The sequence below is a fragment of the Antedon bifida genome, chromosome 1, assembly GCF_963402885.1.
Source record: "Antedon bifida chromosome 1, ecAntBifi1.1, whole genome shotgun sequence".
Classification (NCBI taxonomy): domain Eukaryota; kingdom Metazoa; phylum Echinodermata; class Crinoidea; order Comatulida; family Antedonidae; genus Antedon; species Antedon bifida.
In genome coordinates this window covers 12,660,009-12,681,091 of record NC_136226.1, presented here as the reverse complement: position 1 = coordinate 12,681,091, position 21,083 = coordinate 12,660,009, and the positions used below count along the sequence as shown (strand labels likewise).

The window sequence follows — 21,083 nt, the reverse complement described above, 5'->3', positions numbered from 1 at the left end:
TGGCAGTTTGGAGGTATAGGTGTTTACATCATTGCAGCAGGAAGGCGACCAACGTCAAATGAGCGCGCTTTTTATAAATATCTACTGCATGGCAGATTGACATCATCGCCACGGGTGAAGATTACACATAAGCTGAGTGTCGTTGTTGAATTTGGGTCACATCAACTCATGTTATTGTATCAGTAAAACACGATTGTGTCCAGGCTGAACTGGATTAAGCTTTATCTGTTATTTATTGATATTATAAATTGCGATATCTATCTATTATTTTTATCCTACATTTATATACGTATACAATGAGCATCTTTAGTAAACTATATTCCCCTAAAAACAAGTAAATAATATACCACATTGATAACAATGTTTCCAGTTGGAAATGACAAAGGATAATTGTCAGGTGGCAGAAATTTCTATTTAATTACAATACGCCGGCACTCTCTAATTATTATAAAACCAATAGTTCGATTCCTCCATCAGAATTGTTCGGACAGCCGTGTGTTCTGTCTATGACTGTCATTTCTCACTATGTTCTATTAAGGAATGCTGCATATATATACTTCCTTGTTTTAACTGCCTATTGATTCACGTATCTTCAGAATAAGAAATACGTACCAATAGTTGTAGGCCTACATTTTATTTAGTAAATTTACTGATTTCTATTTGTTTAGAATATGAATAAATATATGTGTAATGAGTAATATCAGGGAAGAGTTAAATTAATTGTACTAACTCTTCACTGGTAATATGCATTAACATCTGTGAAATTCGTTTGTTTCATCAAGTCTTCGTGAAGAAGCAAATTGAAAAACAGATTAAAAGTAACTCTTTCGTTTTCTTTCAAATTTATTTCATCGATTTTCAGTAATAGCAAGAAAAGTTAGAACTAACATTATTTATGTCTTTACATACGTCATTATTTAGTTGAGGTTTCCAAATCCCTACCAAAGGGCATTAGTATAAATAAACGATTTACAATTTATTAATGAATGCTGTTTTACTTGTGGTGAATTCGGATTGTTTAAAGGGAAGGCACATGTAACGTTTTGAGAGACTGAACTAGTCGGATAGAAGAATGGCTTGGGAAATAAACGATTCAAGTTTTTCAAAGAATTTAGATCGTGTGACCAGTATTTCCATGCAATATCAATCAGAAAAAAAGTTGAGAGGCGGAGGAATTATAAATCATCTGGGTTTAATTTTAATTATTCAAATGTTTCGCATAAATATATTGTATTAGGAAAGCATATAATAAAGGAGTTTTTTTGCTTTCAATTACCACCGTGGTAGTACTATGTCCTCAAGACCAATCATTAAAGGAAGGTGATCGTCGAGGAGCGTTGGAGGGTGGAAGGTACCAGTTGTGGCACGACGTTGATTCTAATTGATATTGCATTTTCGTGTCTGTATGGCAATGCTGATTCGACTTTTTAAAAGTGTTGGTGTTTTCAGTCAATTGTTCGGGATAGTGATGTCTTTCATAATTACCACCGAAGGTTCCGTTGTCAAATTCTTCGTAATAACTCGGCGGTGCCGAAGGTACAGTGTCAATGTGCCGATTATACTCACGAAGAACCCGGAAATTGTTTCCATTGTAGTCGTGAGGTTCGGAAAGTCTAGTGTTAGGTGCAACTGAGTGTTGTTTAATTAGATACGAGTTGTCTTGTTCTAAAGTAAAATCCGAGTATTCACAGCACAGTAGTCCCATTATCACTAACAATACAGCACTGGCTCCGAATATCAATAAATAATCCATATAATATATCATAGGACTGTAAAATAAGAAGAAAATGTGGTAATTAGGTGAACATTTAAATATTCATGAATCTATTTGAATATCATTACTCTACAAAATAAATATACGATGATATTTCAGAAACCTGATAATTATTATTTCCATCAACTTTATTATCATCATCTCAACTTCATGAACTACTGTATATTTCATATTAATCTCAGTTATAATCTTTAGTATTCAATATAAATTTGCATATACGTTGCAGGCATATTCTATTTATTCAGTCATTGAATAGGCCTACTGATTTCATAATGGTTGATGTGTTAATAAACAAAATAACAAAAATGAAAATTACAATTAGTCACTTGATCAATATAGATTTAAGCAGAATATTAATTTAATCACGTTTGGTTTAAGTTAAAAGAGATACCGCTACACAACAGAGAACATTAATATTTTATTGTTGAATTTATTCGATATGCCGATATAGAATTAATTAGACATTGAAATTAATAATATTAACATAATCAGTTTACAAAATTAAATTTTCTATTCAATATTTATTATTATTATTATTTTATTACATTTATAAACATATTCATTCATAATTAGTATAAATATCACACACTACCTACAATGATATTGTGCAGAACTATAACTTACGTATCTGTCTGGTAGCCTGCCCAAGGCTGATCATTAGTGGCCCCTATCGTCTCTGGAACACAACACTGTCCAACGCCGTAGCTATCGATACAACAGGATGTTTTAGACGAGTCCCCGAATTCAGATGGACAAATGTAGTATTCATCGTCACTAACACACTCAGAATACGTCATTTTCCCTCACATATGGTTACTATTAACATTGCTGTTATTGAAAGACCAAAAACATTTATTCATTCATTTTATTTGTAAAAATCATCATCAACATATGGAGTTAAAATGGTATAAAACTGCAATAAAACAATAAAAAAAGAAAGCGTGAGTTAAAAGATTTAAAAAATACAATCATAAAAAATTATAATAAAAAAATTTTTAAAAGGTATGAATATACATTAAAAATTGACTCACTAACCTACTATAGAAGTTAGACCAATTGTATAAGACTTAATATTACACAATTTTGAGATGTGTAAATTAAATGGAAATGAATTCCCCTCGTGATTAATTATTATCATTGTACAATAACATAGTAAAATAACCATATTATTAGGCAGTTTTGTTCTGTGTTCATTACATAATATATAGAGATTTGACAAGATATCCGACGACGTGTTGTTCCGTTTAGTCAGGGAGGGAGCTATCAAATCAGTTTTACTTTTGGTAATTTATGTTAATATCTACGTTGCCTACTTAGTATGATCATTTTAATGAATACCTATAGCGTAATCATATTATCACACTTATTGGTAAGATGTACAAAAATAGCAACCAAGTGGGTATTCTATATTAAGTGGTTAATAAAAAGAGATAAAATTAGGCATGAAAAACTACCAGCAATGGTTGTACTTCTAATGAAGTTAAGCCTACATAGTTTTATCCGTATATAGATAAAGCCTATAACAAAATGCATTGTATGTTCTTATAAGTTATATGTGTCTATACTATTTTATAATTAATCAAATATTCTTGGTAGGGGTGGAGAGATAATAAATAATAATAATATTTATTGGTTACTCTCCTTTAAAAACGGAGGAACACCCTCGTAACAAGAGTTTCGACCCATACAAAATGTCTACAAAATATAGTCATACAGTAGTTACAATATATATACAGATACAACAATTTAATAATGGTTCACAATTACAAAACATCAAGCAGCACAGAGACAATACAAAACAAAGTAATTTTCGACGAGGGGAGAATACCATTGAACACTCAGGCAGGGGATACTATTACTAATTAATACATTAATTTACATTGTTGTTGCCTGGTGGTAACTCACTTATAAATTGTTCATCTTGTAAATACGGTTACTAGTACCTACCTAGGCCTATTGCATATTTCAAACATAATCGGATGCCCTACCTGTTTATTCCGGTGTTCTTTAGCCTTCCATTGTATTCTTCAAAGTGTAAATATTATCGGCTGTTACGAAATATATTCCATGCATATGTTTATTTCTTTAGTTTAATTAACTGAATATGAAATACCAATACTGGATTCTTCATGAAAACATTGACATGTGATGTAATCAATAATCATTTGAAACGATCTTTGTTTAAAATCTATAAAGCACAGATGTTACTGATGACGTCACAGTTTAGTACCTGTGCCTGATTTTTATTTACACGTATTGAACCTATCACTGCCAAATATTAAGTTGAAATTAGACTATAGCCTAGTCACGCGTTTTGGTTAACGGTAGGCCTACCGCAGTATATTTTCTCGCCAATATACCGGCTTACAGGTGGGTATCCTCTGAAGCCCAAACATTCCGCCCTTACCGGAACAACGAGTGTGTTTTATTATACGGTATTCTAGTTGGATAGTACGTAAAGTATGCCTCAATTCAACACATTAATTATTATTCAAATTTAAATACAGCCTGATATTTTAGGGATACCTTCAGTACTCCGTTACCAGACCTAGTGTTACAATATTGCCCCTCTTTCGTTTACGGGAATACGTATACCAAGTTTCCGAAAGAAGGGGTTGTATACCGTAGTTATATGTGTTTTTTTTTTTACTGAAGTACCAGATTGCTTATAACTACAATTTAAACAAAAAATCTATTTCATCCAACTCTAACTTGGTCGATGTACAGTAACTGTAAATTTGCTGGAATCATTAAAACTGATTTACTAAATAAATATTTTCTCTAGAAATAAATGCTTGCCAACTTGCGATCTAAACAAACACTAAGCTGATTGAAATTGATTCGCAATCAACACTATGTACTACACTAACGCTTCTCATAGGTCTACAATGTGTGATTATATTATTACCAGCGCCCTCAAACACTCTACCAATTGCCCGTTTTTATTTATTAATATCTATAGCTGCAATATTTCTTTCCTAGACAACTGGTATTGGTTTGAGAATTGATCTAAACTATGTGTAATATCTGATACATAAAAATCACAGAGACTCTGCATCATATACTTTCAGTAGAACACTGCGTTTGGGACACACTTATTATTACGGATAAACTTTATGAAACGACCGAGGGCAGTGTTTAACGTTACAGCCAATCTGTATATTATTGTGTTGCTTCTTTTATTTATTCTATTAACAGAAAGAACTCGCATATTACAGGACGGATAAACTATAATTATAGTGCTTATACGTTTAGTCTCTTTATGCTTAGTAAGGAATAGAAAGAGTTGGCGTCTCAACTCTCCCGATTTCAATTCAATTTATTTCATTTATTCATGGTCAAACACGGTAAAATTATTTTCGTTTGTTCAAAGTTAAAATCACATAAAAATACAAAAATGAGTTTTAAAAAGGTTATTTTATCTTTTATTGGTCTAACGTAAACAGCGAGGTGAAGGTCCCTTGAGTGTCAGCATATGCTGTTTGGTTACCCTCTTTAAATAAGGTTTAATAAAATTAAAATAAAAGGACTTGGAGCAGCTAGATATCTAATAAATCTGCTCAAAATAGCCCGATCGAATATACGCCTATGGTGATCACATAACTGAGAATATAACAGACAATTTCATTTTAAGACGATTTTATGGCGTAAATTAAAGTCGTATACGTCACACCGAAAAGGGAAGAAATCTCACTTTTCCCTTATAAACATAGAATAGGAAACCGATTCTTAATAAAACCTCTATAATAATAGAATATTTAACTAAAGGTGTTTGACTTTCACTTGTGAGTGATCTCAAGAATTAAAACTGAAAAGATTCATTCATTGGAAAATAATGTAGGAGGAAGTAACATGTAATTTTAACTAGGCCTATTTGACTCTGACATTAATCGTGATAGCAAAATATTTGGGTTTGACTATATTACTGCATCCTGGCCGCGATCAGTACTAAACGTAGAAAATGTTTTTACGTTCTTCGTTTACTTTTATTCTTTTCTATAGCTTCGTCGTGTGTTGCCATGCATACTCGGGTTGTCTGCACAATAATAATGATGACAGTTTCCTGTGTATCTGTGAATCTCCGCCCGACACCAATTGGTTCAAAGTCAATTGCAGTGGACGCGGACTTGTTCACTTACCTGCTGGAATACCTGAAAACACAACACATTTGTGAGTCTATATACACATTTACTTTTTAATAGCTTAGATTTTGATACTTATATAACATGCGCGGCGTACATATTTCTTTTGAATAGAAGGATGATTTTGATAAGTTTGTATGGAACGCCGTTTTATCGATGACATTTTCATCATCACCAATACCTTGCGTAAACTGCGTTCCATAAGAAAGCATAAAGGCCCGTTTATACTAGCACGAGAATGAACGACGATAAATAGATAAATGATAAATATACAGATTTTCTACAGAAAACAAAAGAAATGATAAAAGTTTTTATACTGGAACAAAAAAATAACAATGTATTTTGTCTTCCGTGAAATAGCCAATTAAATTGACGTCATGATCAATTAGGCTTACAATCTTCACGATATAACGATTTTATTGTTTTTATTGATCATGACGTCATTTGATCGGGACACGTTAAAATAGCGTTAGTTAGATAGTATAAACGATTATGTATATTTATCTATTCACCGTGGTTTTTTATCGAGCAGTGTCTGTACGCTAAATATTTTACTTGATTTATGGGTTATATTGTATAAATAACAATTAAACTAACTATAAAATATATGAGTTATGTTATAAAAATAACAATTTATTCTGTCTTCGATTATATTATATTTCTACCCTTTGTTTTTTTTTTTAATACAGGACTTTTTTAAAATATAATATTACTCATGTTTTTAATTCCCGTCCATATATTCTATTAAAACACAATGAGAACACAGGTTGAGGACAAAAGAACTAGTGCCAATAATAGCAAATACACCAAATACAGATACTACTTTGACAGGGTTGAAAAGACATGCACATACATACCCGGAAAAGCTTTGTAAATTACATAAGCAGTTTTGTGACTCCAAAGTAAACATAATCATTTACAATAATTGTTTGGGTTATTTTTCATGGTATATGAACCTTTTGATTTTCTGGAATATATTATATTTCCATATTATTATCCTTTAAATATGTTCATTTAACTCACCATTGAGTACTAAAATGTTATTGATTTAAAGTAGAAAGTTAAGATATCAATTTGTTTCTTACTCTTTTTAAAAAGATATCTGAACAATAACAACCTCACAACTATTGCCAGCGATGCGTTACTTCGACTTTCCGAATTAAGTAAAATGTAAGTTTTGAATTACATAGTTATGATGTGCCTAAAATGAACATTTTATCAATAATAGGGACTAATATAGGATACAAAAGCTCACGTTGACGTAATATACTATAGGGAATTTTAGATTTTCATGTCGACTATGGCGACTGCTACTCTATGACGTCAATTTATGCTATATCTGGTACGTCGACTGCCAAATATGAGATTATATTCAGTGGCATTTTGTCGTTTGCTCTCCGACATGAGTACGGGTGGACGTATGACGTCATATCACTGCAAAAGTAAATGTAGTTAACTAAGTTAAATTACATTACTAACTGTGAGTTAAATATCTTATTTATTATTATCTACTCGTAATTCACTTTCGGGTCTAAAACCAACCTTTTAAGAAGATACAGGGCTTCAAATGGTATAGAAAATAACGGCCATTTTGAATTTATGCTAATTAATCCTCTTTTTGATGTCCGATTTTGGTAAAAACAGGAAAATGTTAAGAAACTTGTTTTCCTGCAGTTTATAGATTTTTTAGAATAGGATAATGTCATTTATGCAGTTATAACATGACATATGACGTCATAACTACCTTATAACGTACCTATGACTAATTTAAAACATATTTAATATACTAATTGGGAAGTTTAATGTCACATTTGTATCTAACTAACAATGCACTTAAGTCGTCTAAAACCAATCGTTCAAGATACAGGGCTTCAAAATGGTAAATGGGGGCAATTTTTAATTTATGCTAATTAACCCACTTCCCGATGTCCTATTTTGGTAAACTTTTGATATGACGTTCATTTGGACCATATCAACCAGACAAAACAATTATGTTGCAATTTGTTCTATGTTCAACCATACTTTTACTTGACTATACGTTCACTGAAACGTCAACGTGAGTGTCCACTTAATCTAACCATTCCTATATCTGTCGACGAGTAACAGTCGACTGCGATCCATGTGGACGTGAACTTCGTGCACATTCATTCAAATCTAAAACTCCTTACTGCTGTTTCACATATCCTTTACTAGTGGAACTAATAGAAGGGTTTTCCAGGATAGTGGGGAAGAGCGAGTATTGAGTATGAGGTACTTATTTTAAACGCCGTATTGTAAATTTTTCTTTTCCGCCGCTTTTGTCGGTTACGGATCTGTTATATAAATTAATTTTTAATTAATAGATGTCATGTAATGATAATGCTAAAATGATGAATATTTTCTTTTTAGATCATTAGATTTCAACAACTTGACTAAATTACCAAACTTTCCAAAGAAAATAACCGCAATGTGAGTTATCAGCTAAATGTTGTCACAGGCCTACATTTTTCACAACTTAAGTGTATGTCTGTTGCTGAACTACCATAAACAATTAGTTGTTTCCCAACTGTATTTTCAAAGCATAATCACCATTGACAGAGGTCATAACTACAACTTATTATACCATCGTAATTATACATTAATTAAAACAATTTTTATTCGTTTGTTTTCTGTCTCCACTTTGGCATAATAATGCACTTATTGTATAATTATATATTTTTCTTGAATATTTTTATGTTAAAGATCTGCGAGTTATAATAAGTTGAGGTGTGTCGATGGATCATTTACAAATTTAACTCTACTTGACGCAATGTAAGTAAATTATTTCATCAGTTCATCTGCCATTATTTTATCCCCTGAGGAATTGTAGCATAGTATAAGGAGAGAGAGAAATGTTATACTGTAGCATCAATTCAGTCAACAATTAAATAATCAATTAATTACAAATTATACCTTTTTTCACATTTTGTAGAATGTTGCATGGTAATCCTATTAGGAAGCTAACGAGGACGACTTTCCAAGGATCTTTTGTTAGAAATATGTAAGGTTTTATAAATAATAGGCTTATATTATCATTATGCTGGTAATAATAATTATGATGATGATGAGGATAATAATAATAATAATAATAATAATAATAATAATAATAATAATAATAATAATAATAATAATAATAATAATAATAATAATAATAATAATAATAATAATAATAATAATAATAATAATAATAATAATAATAATAATAATAATAATAATAATAATAATAATAATAATTGTTTATTATTATTATAATGATGATGATAATAATGAGAATGATGATAATGATGATAATAAAAATGTAGGCCTTATCCAATTTAATTATTATAGTTTCCAGTAAAATAACTAGACTATGATTAAACAAAAATAATTTATGTAACTTGATATCGACTTGTATTTTTAACCGTATCGTATATATTCCTATCAAAACTAAACTATGGTATCATTACGTTTAAACATGGTACTTTAATTAGTTATTATAGTTGTTACGCACTAATAATAAAATATGTTGAATCACCCTTTGTATATTTCAGTGGCATCAGTAATAGTAATCTGGAGCAAATTGAACCATTTACGTTTGCTGGTCTACAACGTATTTACAGAATGTACGTATAATGTATTATTACAATATTTATTATTTCCAAAGCAAAATTGAATTATTCGAAAAGACGTGTCTTAATTAAAGTTTCTCCATAACTATACGTTTGACTTTTTATAATGAACATTCGATCTTTTTACACCTGATCCACCGTGCGTCATGAAAACGAAAAGTCGCTAATGTTGTACGCGCAATCTGACGCGAACGGGCGGACGCTTACTATCAGCAGTTTACGTCACAATCCACTTTACATCTTGGCGGGATATCGTATGTTTAAATATTTCTTATTGTTCGGCCTAACATATCGTCTTACTATATTATATTATTTATCATGTTATAAATGGTGCATTAAGTAGGCCTATGTTTTTAAATCAGAACTTCAACTTTTATTCTATTAGACATCTCATAAAAACTAATATTAAGGAATTGGTGGAAAACTCCTTCTTCTTTACCAGTAAATATGCAATTGAAATGTAAGTTTTGTACCATAAAAATTGTTTTTGTGTAAATTACCTAAAGAGAATAACTACGTGTAAAGAAGAATGAAACTGGCGTTTTGTTAATTTTAAACATATATTATATTATAAAATGTACAAATCGGGTATTGAAATTAATATAGATACCAAATAGATGTCAAATAATTATATATACATTTAGATAGGCCTGGTAATTTATAAACTATATATATTTAGCATGTGGTTTGGACATTATTTACCTTTTCACAGATATATTGACAATCAGCTGTTGAAATTGTCAACAGGAGCATTCGCAAATATTCCATCAGGAAGTCGAATGTAAGTTAGCTCTTCAATGTTAGTGATCTCCCTCTAGTTGTTTGTGTGTTGTTTTTTTTAATTTTGTTTTTAAGGGGTTGTAATTAAAAATTACCATGCTATGAATCAAAACGTAACTTTGTTTTTAACTAGACATCTCAGAAATAATTAAAAAAAACGAATTGGTGGAAAACTCTATTTTTGCTATTTTGTGGATTTTATTTAAAACGTCAGAGACATTATTGTTAATAATATTGTTTTTGTAATGAGGATAATAATGTCGTCGTTACTACTAGTACTACAACACTTATATAGTATTTTGTTGTTAACAGATATCTTTCACATTGTCAAATTACCACAATACCAGCAAGATTATTTGTTAATTCAACTTCGTTAAACACTCTGTAAGTACTTTATTTAATAAATTCAAACATTATAAAACTAAACTAAAAGGATTTATCAATCAAGAATAATTATTGTTTTTTCAATCTAATTTGTTTTCAGACGACTTGATGCTAATAAGATTGGTGATATTCATCCAGAAGCATTTAAAGATCTATTTGGTGTCCAGGTTTTGTAAGTATACCTTACACCACATTCTAATATCGGTCAATATAACATCTCTCTGGGAAAAGCACATTTATATTACTTGGAACTTAACACGTGATATTTATTGCAAGACATTGGTTGCAAGCCTCGTTTTCAAATCATCTCTTGTACTTGAATGTTTTACAGTTGTATTATTACAAAAGTCAGTAATTAAGTTGAAAATCTTTATACTGCATTGTGTTTTCTTTTGAAGGTCTGCCTTTAGCAATTTCTTAACTGTGTTTCCTTCAGCATTGTATAACCTCCGAATCCTTGATTCTCTGTAAGTTTAACTAAGTTCGTTATACTTATAAAACAATACTAAAATAATACTTTATACATAGATCCTTTATCACAGAAGTTTTTAGAATGTATACATACTCGTGTTTATTTAATAATGAATCAACTTGATACAGTACAGTAATGTACCACAATCAGAAGTTGTATGTTTATTTACCTCTATATTTCCAGTAAAAAAAATAAGTAAAACTATTTAAATGAACAAAATGAATGAAAATTGTTACCGTATACATTAAATACCCCTATGAGAAAAGCGAGAGGACATGTAAATATTGGTGTTACAGAAATGAAACACATTTTCTACCCATGTCAGAATGATAAATAAAAACTTATATGATATTTTATTTTTAGTCAGCTGGATAACAATCACATTTCTTCACTTGGAAATGGATCTTTATTTCATTCAAAGTATTTTCCTCAATACTTGTACCTGGATAGGAATAAAATTAAAACAATTTCAAAAGCAACTTTTAGAGGTTGTAAAAACCTAAATGTATTGTAAGTATCATCATTAATTCAGGGAATTGTGGAGTCGCGGTGAATGATAATTTGACAACTATACGTAACTTTAATGACTACCGTATTTAAAATCATTGTCTTGTATCATAATAAAGATGATGAGTATGGTGATGAATCTAATCGGTGGCGTAGACTGGGTCCACTTTTTTAGGCCAAGACCGGTCATTTTCAAAGTATAAGTGAGGACCCAGCAGCTCTATTTTAAAAATGGTCTTAGCTCAGCCGGCCAGCCATGATGGGGCTGGTCCTAAACCCTAACCGTTTCATATTTCAAATAAGTATAATTTCCAAGGACCTAAACAGCTCTATTTTTCAGCCCCATTTTGATGGTTCCACATTTACAAATTTCCCATCTGTCCCACAGATAGCAACCAGCCTACGCCTCTGCGACAACAGTGACAGCGACAACAGTGACAGCGGTGACGATCACGAAAATATTAGTAAATAGAGTCAATAGGTTAAAAGTTAAATGTTATATTGTCTTGATTATTTATTTTTACTAGAGTACTTGACCATAATGAAATTTCGTACATTGAAGATGGAGCATTTGATGATACTGATTTTGAAGTCATGTGAGTAAAATAAAAAATAATAATATACGTAATAGGACATATTTACAGCGTTTGAATTGTTTATCCATTCAGTTTGGGCATATTTAGTTTGAAGTCTAATTTCTAACCAGTATTTCAAACTAATATTGGTTGGTCAATTCTTTTGGCACACGTGGCGTTTCATATGTAAAAAAATAAAATGCTTGAAATCAGAACAAATCGAAACATCTGGTGGACTAAAATTTTTAAAAAGGGGAAATAAATACAGATTTGAGGTAAGTCTAATGTGTTTTTTGTACTTAAGTCAAATATCAAATTAGAGACCGGGTAAAGGTTTGTGACTCACTAGAAGTTGATATTGTTATATTTCTTATTTATAGGCCTACTAGCATTTAGTCGTGTATAATAATATCAAGCATGTAGTTTTAAAAAAAAAGTAGTATTAATAAAACCATAAATAAATTTAGAAGATGTTGGTCACTCCTCAGGTATTTACAACAAAATAAGCTGGAAACTATAACGAATGGAACGTTTAGAAATGGAGTAATGAAAAAACTGTAAGTAGAATGAAATTGTATTCATACACGCTTTTCTAAGCAAAATAATTATTATGCCATTTGTAGACTACCGGTATAGTAATATATAACATGTGTTTTTTTTTTCGTTACCCAATCACCTTAGTAACGTTATTAGGTCCATCACAATTCTGTCAATACATCACAGTTTTTTTATTTTGTTCATTTATCAGGTACTTGTTCAATAATCCAATCACTTTTATCGAAGAGAAAAGCTTTTCTAACATGTCAAATGATTCAATTGTGTAAGTAATTTAGACAAAATAAACTATGAACGATAAATTGATTGATTGCGTCCTGGAAAAATTAGATATTAACTGTTTTATTGTTTGGTGGATGTAAGTTATGGCATAAATAGAATAATGTATTTAAATAATACAATTAAAGGCCTACATTCAATTTCTACAATATTAATTTGTATATGCATCAATATTAATATTCTTTTTTCAGTTACTTGGACTGTGGACAATTGACGAAAATTCCATCAACTTTGTCTGGAAATACAGTAGTGTAAATACATTTGATATTTGAATTAAAAATTATCTTTTGTGTACTTTTCCATCTCCCACCCTAAACATCCTTTGATATCTATTTAAAGCTTTGTTTCCACTAGAGACGCAACGCAAGAACGTAGACGCAACGCAAGCGAGTTGACCAATCACAAGCCACAATAATCCATCACTTGTGATTGGTCAAATATCCCTAGTGGGAACCAAGTATAAGATAGTGGCCTACTACACTACAATGTGTACAAGGATCTGCCATATACTATAAGGATACCATTGGTTTAAACTACATTTGATAAAGGTTTGGCCGGCCCTGGGCCAGATATTACGCTTACACTACTGTAATAATATATACACACATATATTCATCTTTAATTAATTCAGTGCTTTTGTTTGTTTTTTTCAGTAATTGTTTAACAAATAAAACTGAGATCATATTTGACTTTCTTAATTTTACTAACATAAACTATGGTATGGTATGCAACAAAACTAAAGGTATATGTGAGCCTTGTAAACAGGGACATTATCAGTTACGCCATGCTGGCGAGAAGGCGAAACCAGTATGCTATGCTTGTCCACCAGGTGATTTGTCAAATCAAAAAGGAATTAATAATAATGATGATGGTGATGATGATGATGATGATGATGATAATGATGATGATGATGATGATGACGATGATATATAAGTCTCCGGATCTCTCTAATCTCTCTGGAGATCCCGCTTCGTGAATAAAAAATACTGATAGATGAGGGCGTATCAATTTGATCTCTGATGCGCGTGCGTACAATTAAGTGTGCTAGTGCTGTTCCGCCGTACTACGTCGACGTCATCGTCATCATCATTGCGACGGTGACGACAATAACAACAATAATAATATCAAAATGAAATTAACAACTGCTTGCAAGATTTGAACCCGGACCTCCTGCTTGATATGCAGATGTCATAACCATTAGACCACTGGAGCGTTCATGATATAGTTCAAACCCGATTGGATAGCGACTTCTTAACACAATATATATATATATATATATTTAAGATGAGGGCGTATCAATTTGATCTCTGTTGCGCGTGCGTACAACTGAGGACTAGTGCTGTTCCGCCGTACCACGCCGAGAATGTTAAAGAGTCGTTATCCAATCGAGTTCGAACAGTACCATGAAAGCCCCAGTGGTCTAATGGTTAGGACATCTGCATATCAAGCAGGCGGTCCGAGTTCGAGTCTCGGTTGCTGCGACTTTTTCTCATTCTCACAGATTTCCTCATCTTTATCGTTTCAAATTAATTAATTAAATTTCAGTATATCACCGGGCGGTTTAGAATTAATGTTCTTTGCCTCTTGTGTTTATATATATTTAATTATTTATATATATATATATATATATATATAATCTAAAGGCAAATTACTAAAAAAATGACAATGCTGTGGGTTTCAGTGGCTGGATCTCAATGGAGATACCAAAAAAAGCGAAAAGTTAAATCAAAACGATAAGTAAAACAGCCAGAAAAGTTAGCAGAGATTTCAGGCAACACTAGCCCTTCATCAGTGCAAGTGAAGGAATTTAGATAACGTTTTATAAAATAACAGCAGGAAACTTGGTTACTTCATTGTTTTAATCGCTACAAATCTGTTTGGTATGACCAGCATGCAGCTGACCGCACTCTTCGGGCGAAATATAAAACATAAGTGACACAGTTATATCACAGGGCTTAATTGAAGTATATGCGGCCAAACTGGCCGCATTTTTCGGATAAGACAATCAATTAATTGTCTAACCAAAAACGTCATTTATCTCATATACTGTAATATTTGTGGAAAACAGTACGTCGGGGAAACAAAAAACACTATCCGTATGAGAATGACACAACACAGATCAGCTATCAAAACATTAAAGCTTGATCAACCTGTAGCCGAATATTTTAATTCAGCTGGTCACTCGATTGCAAATTTCACAGTTATTGCAATAGAACACGATGTCAAATGGAGCGACAAAACTCGCAAAGACAAAGAAAACCACTGGGAATTACTACTTAAAACCACAAAACCTTTCGACTTAACATTAGGAACATACTCCCAGATCGGTAAAATTATTCCATTGACTACCAAAATTTAAAGATGTATTGTCCCCCAAAATCATGAGAAATAAAGATTTTTAAAATCGGACTTTGAATAGGCCGTTTTTCCGTTTTAATGAAGTTGTTTACTTCCATAAGAAAAAAAACGGGGGAAAAAAATTATTTCACCTATAAAAAGACAAAATAAACAGTTAAATTACTCAAAAACTCATTGTCTTCCAGACAATTTGACCATTTTTTGCTTTAAATTACATTTTTCTCAGGTAGATAAATTTTTTTCAGACCCAATTTTTTGTGAGAGTGAATAACTATTATGTGACATTAAAATAACATATTCAACAAAAAAATTTAAAAAAATATTTTTTTAGGGGGACAATATATCTTTAAGTTTCAATATTAACCACTATTTAAGCTGTTTTTTAGTTCCATTCCAAAATTGTTTATATCTCTACCAAGATACCTTCTTTGTTTTCTACTCTTATTCAGTCTCCACCCACTATTCACCACCCTGTCTCATTTGTATGTATTTCTTTTATTCCTGTCCACCCAGTCAGCACTTGCCAGTTCTTATGCTATGACGTTATCCAAATTCCTTCACTTGCAATGATGAAGGGCTAGTGTTGCCCGAAAGCTCTGCTAATTTTTCTGGCTGTTTTACTTTATCGTTTTGATTTAGCTTTTCGCTTTTTTTTGTATCTCTATTGAGATCCAGCCACTGATACCCACAGCTTTGTTATTTTTTCAGTACTTTGCCTTTGGATATATATATATTTGAAACCAAAAAATATTTAATTACAGTAAGATTGTATATTTTCAGGAGGATTTTACAACGATGAGTTGGGAAAGAGTGAGGAAGGGATCTGGCTTAAGAACTGCAAACCATGTCCAAATGGAAGTTTCTCACATAATGCTGGTGCTACTACGATTAGTGATTGTCAAACATGTCCAGGTGGAACTAAGACTGACCAATTAGCATATCTCAATGCTTGTTATTGCCTTGATAACTTCCATCGTGTTGATCGATTCGGTGAATGCAAACCTTGTCCAGAAGGCGTCAACTGTACACGTGACTTTCAACAATTGCTACCGGGCTACTGGTGGTTTTGGGGATTTGATTCAGAAAGTAAAGAAAATTACAATGATTTTGTTACGCAGTTAGTTAGCAACAGCTTTAGTGAAAGTAATCCTGATGCTTTGAAAAATGCAATTTACGATGGATTATTGCCTGCTGTGTATATGTGTCCACGGTCAGAAAGTTGCGTAGGGGGTATCGACGCAAATTGTTCGAGTGGTTATACAGGATGGTTATGTGGCGCATGTTTACCAGGTTATTACGAATTGTTCAACGAATGTCATAAATGTCAGAAGAGTTTCATTATGATTATTCTATTTGCTGTTATTATCTTAATAATTGCCGTTATTGGATACATAGTTTGGCGAATAGATAAAAGAAATAGTATCGCACGCATGGGTTCTTTTTTCACTCACATAAAGATAGCTATCAATTTCTATCAGATACTTGGTATACTATCTGAAATAAATGAAATTCACTGGCCGGAAGACTTTCAATCGGTTGGACAAAGTTTACAGTATCTTGACATTATTCGATATGTTAATATTCTCAGTCCGGCGTGTATTTTGTCTGGTTCTTGGAATGCATATACACTTTTGTATATTGGTATAGCCACACCTTTTGTTATCCTGATATTGACGTCAACAGTTTGCTTGCTGCTACATCTTATCAATAGATATCGTGGTGATTACACAGCTCATCGTTTAAAAGACAAATGCTTATCAATTACAATTATGTTAATGTACTTAACGTACGCAAATTCCTGCTCAAATATCATGGCCGTAGGTCCGTGGTCGATTCGTACATTTAATGTTACATCAGATGATAATCACAATTATACAAAGAAAATACTTACGTCCGACTATTCTATTATAAATTTGGAAGATAACAATGGTTCGACGTACAATACTAACAAAAACATCGTGTTTGTTTCATTGATGTATGTAATAGGTTTTCCTATTGCAGTTGTTGCTGTTTTGTATTGGAAATATAAACGTAATGCCTCACATAACAAAGATATTAATAGTGTACGACCAGAAATGATAGGATTAAAGTTCTTTTGTAGGCAATACAACTCACGGTTTTGGTACTGGGAAGTATTTGAGATGTACAATAAAGCAATTCTTTCACTTATCGCTAACTTCAAAGATGACGAAGCATCAAACATGTCTTATTCTTTATTTGTAACTGTTATTCTTATTGCATTACATCTTTATCTTGAGCCAATGAAGGAAAAATCGGATCAAAGATTTCAGTTGTTGACACTGATCTTCATAATTGTTAACTTATCGATTGGTACAATTATTGACATGGATGATTCTTTATACACGGCAGATGATTCAATTATTCTTCTTCATGAAATCAGACCATTTATTCTACTGATGCTTAACTTGTCCATCTTAGTGTTAGTCTTTGGTAAGTTTTCAATAATTACTTTAGTCTATAATCAACATGTAGGCCATTATGTGTATAATTGTAATAATTCTTACTTTGTATATTATTTACCTTATGCAGCTGATTTACTGAAGAAAGTTAAAGAGAGTATTTGTGAAGGATGGACACACCAGATTGTTCCAGATTCAGAGTATAATCATGAGAGTTCTTCACAGATCGTTCTATTGAACGCTTCGTCAAGTGATGGCATATAATCAGGACTTTAAAATGTAGATTATCAATCTATCGTTAAGCTGTGTTTACCTAAATAAACACAATTACTGTATATAAATTTCACTAGAGTATACCTACCATCATCTAATGGTTCCGTCGCACCGTAATATGCTATTCTTATTAAATATATTTATCCCGAGATAGATTATGTATTCAGATTATCATTATCAAGATGTGCGATGTTATTTTAATAAATCGTGTTATGTATCATCGTGGTATTGTCTCAACAAAAACCTCAGTTTTAAACTTTAGCTAGAAATAGTGCCGTAAGCAAGTTGTTTAATATGGTCTCTGTATATACAATTTTAACCCTTTAAGCAATATATTGTACAGGGTGGTTCTGGTTTTGTATTATAAACAATTGTAGTAGTCTACGAAATGTTCATTGTTATCTGGACAGTATTTTATTTAATCTGTTGTTATTGTGAACAATTTCAGGAGATTTCCCCAAATACTAAGATTACTTCTTTACCAATGAAGTCATTTCCTTGTATGTTTTGCCTATCAATCAAAACAATAATGTTGACTCTGCTTAATGATTAGTAAGTCTACGTTAGTTGATAGGAGTCTATTTAATTTGTTGGTGTAACAAAAAATTAAAATCAACATTTATAAGACTGCTCGGTGTGTTATGCCCCAATCATGAGAAGCCACTGATTTTTGTTTGTGATATATTCAACTTAATTTAAATGAGTGCCAATCAGATTGGAAAGGATGCAGAAAGACAGATACATTGGCAGATGGAACAATTAATTTTGATGCTGCTATAGAGGTATGTTTGTTTTAAGTGTATCTAATTTTACTTAGATAGATAGATTTGTTTATATTGTAAACTGGTTGCAATTTCACAATTCATCTCTGCAGTGCATTGCTTTTTTATAGAGGAATGTAGGCCTATTGTCATTATTTTTATTAAAATATAGAAGTAAGTAAATATGTTTCATGTATAATTCCAACACTGATCTCTGACATTATTATTAGGCGACAAAACCAATAAAATTAGTCGTAGAAGAACGAAATTACTTTTGTTTACCTTTTTTCATAAGAACATAATACACACTATACAAAATTGCACAAAAACATTATACACAATAAATTACTTAAACAGAACGAAATTATCTAGTAACGGTGTTGTTGAAAACTGTAATTGACTTAGGGATAAATGATTTGGAATAACGGGTTGTTCGTACACGGTGGGATTGAAGTCGGATTAATGATGGGAGAAAATTATATTTTTTTGAAGAGAGGATGATAAGGTTGTGATAGGATACGCTTTACCATAGAGATCACAGTATTTTCATAGGTAGATGTCATATCATCTATGGTCATTGCAGTAATCCTACACGCCCTTCTATTTATTTTATTTAATAATGCATAATCTTTTTGACTTAAACAGTTAAACCAGATTGTAGAACAGAATGAAATAACACTAGAAATCATAGCATTATAGTAAAGTTTAAGAATTGTGTTGTCAATGTTAAATTTTCTTAGCTGACGCATCATATAAAATCTTTGTTGACCCTTTTTATAAGGTCTGGGTGTATTTTGGTTCCATTTTAACCAATCATCATTAGTGGATATATTCAACTTAATTTAAATGAGTGCCAAGCAGAAAGGGTGCAGAGAGACAGATACATTGACAGATGGAACAATTAATTTGTTTTTGATGCTGCTATAGAGGTATGTTTGTTTTAAGTGTATCTAATTTTACTTTAGATAGATTTGTTTATACTGTAAACTGATGACAGTTTCACAATTCATCTCTGCAGTGCACTGCTTTTAATGGAATGTAGGCCTATTGTCATTATTTTTATTAAAATATGGAACAAGTAAGTAAATATGTTTCATGTATAATTCCAACACTGATCTCTGATATTATTAGGCGACAAAACCAATAAAATTAGTCGTAGAAGTATGAAATTACTTTTGTTTACTTTTCTTTTTATGCTATGTTATTTTTGCATTGGCTGATTGAATGAACAATGTAAGCTGAGATCAAGTTCTGTGTATCTATCTCCTAACACAGATATTGGTTATAAAAGTCAATTGTAGTAGACGTGGGCTTTTTCACTTACCTGTTGGAATTACCGTAAACACAACACATAATGTGAGTTAAAATGCACATTAGCTTGTATTGTATAAATCGTGATGCAATCCATGGGCGTCACCAGGATTGCAAAAATAAGTTCGACGAGGGGAGAATATACTCCATCTGGTCTATCCATTTTGCATGTTGTAAATACGGTTATTAGTACCTACCTATTGCATATATATCAAACATAATCGGATGCATTATTACCTGTTTACCGCTGATCTTTAGCTTTCCATTGCATTTTTCAATATTATTGGCTGTTACAAATTAAATTCCATTTAATGTTTATTTCTTCAGTTTAATTAACTTATAGCCTAGTCACACGTTTTAGTGAATGGTATCACAGCATACTTTCTCGCCAATATAATACAAACTACAGGTGGGTATCCTCTGAAGCCCAAACATTCCGCTCTTACCGGAAAAACGAGTGTTTTGTATTAGACGGTATTCTAGTTGGATAGTACGTAATTATGCCTCAATTCAACACAGTCATTATTCTTGAAATTCAAATACAGCATGAAATTTTAGGGATACATTCAGGACTCAACCAAGTTCTCCGTTACTAAACCTAGTGTTAAAATATTGCCCCTCTTTCGTATACGGGAATACGTATACCGAGTTTCCGAAAGAAGGGGTTGTAACTGCATACCGTTATATGTGTTGTCCATTTTAGTTTGTACATTTTATATTCCTTTTTTATTACTGAAGTACCAGATTGCTTATAACTACAATTTAAACAAAAATATCTATTTCATCCAACTCTAACTTGGTCAATGTACAGTAACTGTAAATTTGCTAGAATCATTAAAACTGATTTACTAAATAAATATTTTCTC

The 21,083-nt window shown here is 31.7% G+C and overlaps 3 protein-coding genes and 1 long non-coding RNA gene across 5 annotated transcripts; 3 read left to right on the top strand and 1 right to left on the bottom strand.

Moving 5' to 3' along the window:
- Window positions 1-825: 825 nt before the first annotated feature.
- LOC144837762 (uncharacterized) lies at window positions 826-4,121 on the bottom strand. 2 transcript variants are annotated; one of them, XM_078693045.1, is made up of 3 exons: window positions 3,763-4,121; window positions 2,399-2,602; window positions 826-1,769 (listed from the first exon to the last, which is right to left on the bottom strand). In XM_078693045.1, the coding sequence occupies exons 2-3, from the start codon at window positions 2,569-2,571 to the stop codon at window positions 1,298-1,300; spliced, it is 645 nt and encodes a 214-aa protein (XP_078549171.1). In that variant the 5' UTR covers window positions 2,572-2,602; window positions 3,763-4,121; the 3' UTR covers window positions 826-1,297. The 2 variants fall into 2 exon arrangements, with proteins under 2 accessions (XP_078549171.1, XP_078549249.1); XM_078693123.1 differs by having other exon boundaries at window positions 3,722-3,771.
- Window positions 4,122-5,812: 1,691 nt separating this feature from the next.
- LOC144842863 (uncharacterized) lies at window positions 5,813-8,701 on the top strand. Its single transcript, XR_013612188.1, has 4 exons — window positions 5,813-5,944; window positions 7,015-7,086; window positions 8,305-8,364; window positions 8,638-8,701. It is a non-coding gene; the product is annotated as an uncharacterized LOC144842863 (long non-coding RNA).
- Window positions 8,702-10,222: 1,521 nt separating this feature from the next.
- On the top strand, window positions 10,223-13,383 carry LOC144834848 (uncharacterized). Its single transcript, XM_078689814.1, has 8 exons — window positions 10,223-10,323; window positions 10,807-10,878; window positions 11,105-11,173; window positions 11,542-11,688; window positions 12,213-12,281; window positions 12,749-12,817; window positions 13,009-13,080; window positions 13,286-13,383. Exons 1-8 carry the CDS (start codon window positions 10,223-10,225, stop codon window positions 13,347-13,349), a joined length of 663 nt encoding a protein of 220 aa, XP_078545940.1. The 3' UTR covers window positions 13,350-13,383.
- Window positions 13,384-13,814: 431 nt separating this feature from the next.
- Window positions 13,815-19,079, top strand: LOC144834838 (uncharacterized). The gene is made up of 3 exons (XM_078689803.1): window positions 13,815-13,923; window positions 16,233-17,903; window positions 18,003-19,079. Exons 1-3 carry the CDS (start codon window positions 13,815-13,817, stop codon window positions 18,134-18,136), a joined length of 1,914 nt encoding a protein of 637 aa, XP_078545929.1. The 3' UTR covers window positions 18,137-19,079.
- The last annotated feature ends 2,004 nt before the right edge of the window (window positions 19,080-21,083 follow it).

What these genes read in the sequence shown, in the direction of transcription:
- LOC144837762 (XM_078693045.1), bottom strand. Translation starts at nt 2,571, where the DNA reads ATGACGTATTCTGAGTGTGTTAGTGACGATGAATACTACATTTGTCCA. An exon ending in GCAGGCTACCAGACAGATAC is followed by an intron (nt 1,770 to 2,398) that starts GTAAGTTATAGT and finishes CTTATTTTACAG; the next exon opens with TCCTATGATATATTATATGG.
- LOC144834848 (XM_078689814.1), top strand. Translation starts at nt 10,223, where the DNA reads ATGTGGTTTGGACATTATTTACCTTTTCACAGATATATTGACAATCAG. An exon ending in ATTCCATCAGGAAGTCGAAT is followed by an intron (nt 10,324 to 10,806) that starts GTAAGTTAGCTC and finishes ATTTGTTTTCAG; the next exon opens with ACGACTTGATGCTAATAAGA. An exon ending in AATGGAGTAATGAAAAAACT is followed by an intron (nt 12,818 to 13,008) that starts GTAAGTAGAATG and finishes TTCATTTATCAG; the next exon opens with GTACTTGTTCAATAATCCAA.
- LOC144834838 (XM_078689803.1), top strand. Translation starts at nt 13,815, where the DNA reads ATGGTATGCAACAAAACTAAAGGTATATGTGAGCCTTGTAAACAGGGA. An exon ending in ATGCTATGCTTGTCCACCAG is followed by an intron (nt 13,924 to 16,232) that starts GTGATTTGTCAA and finishes GTATATTTTCAG; the next exon opens with GAGGATTTTACAACGATGAG. An exon ending in CATCTTAGTGTTAGTCTTTG is followed by an intron (nt 17,904 to 18,002) that starts GTAAGTTTTCAA and finishes TACCTTATGCAG; the next exon opens with CTGATTTACTGAAGAAAGTT.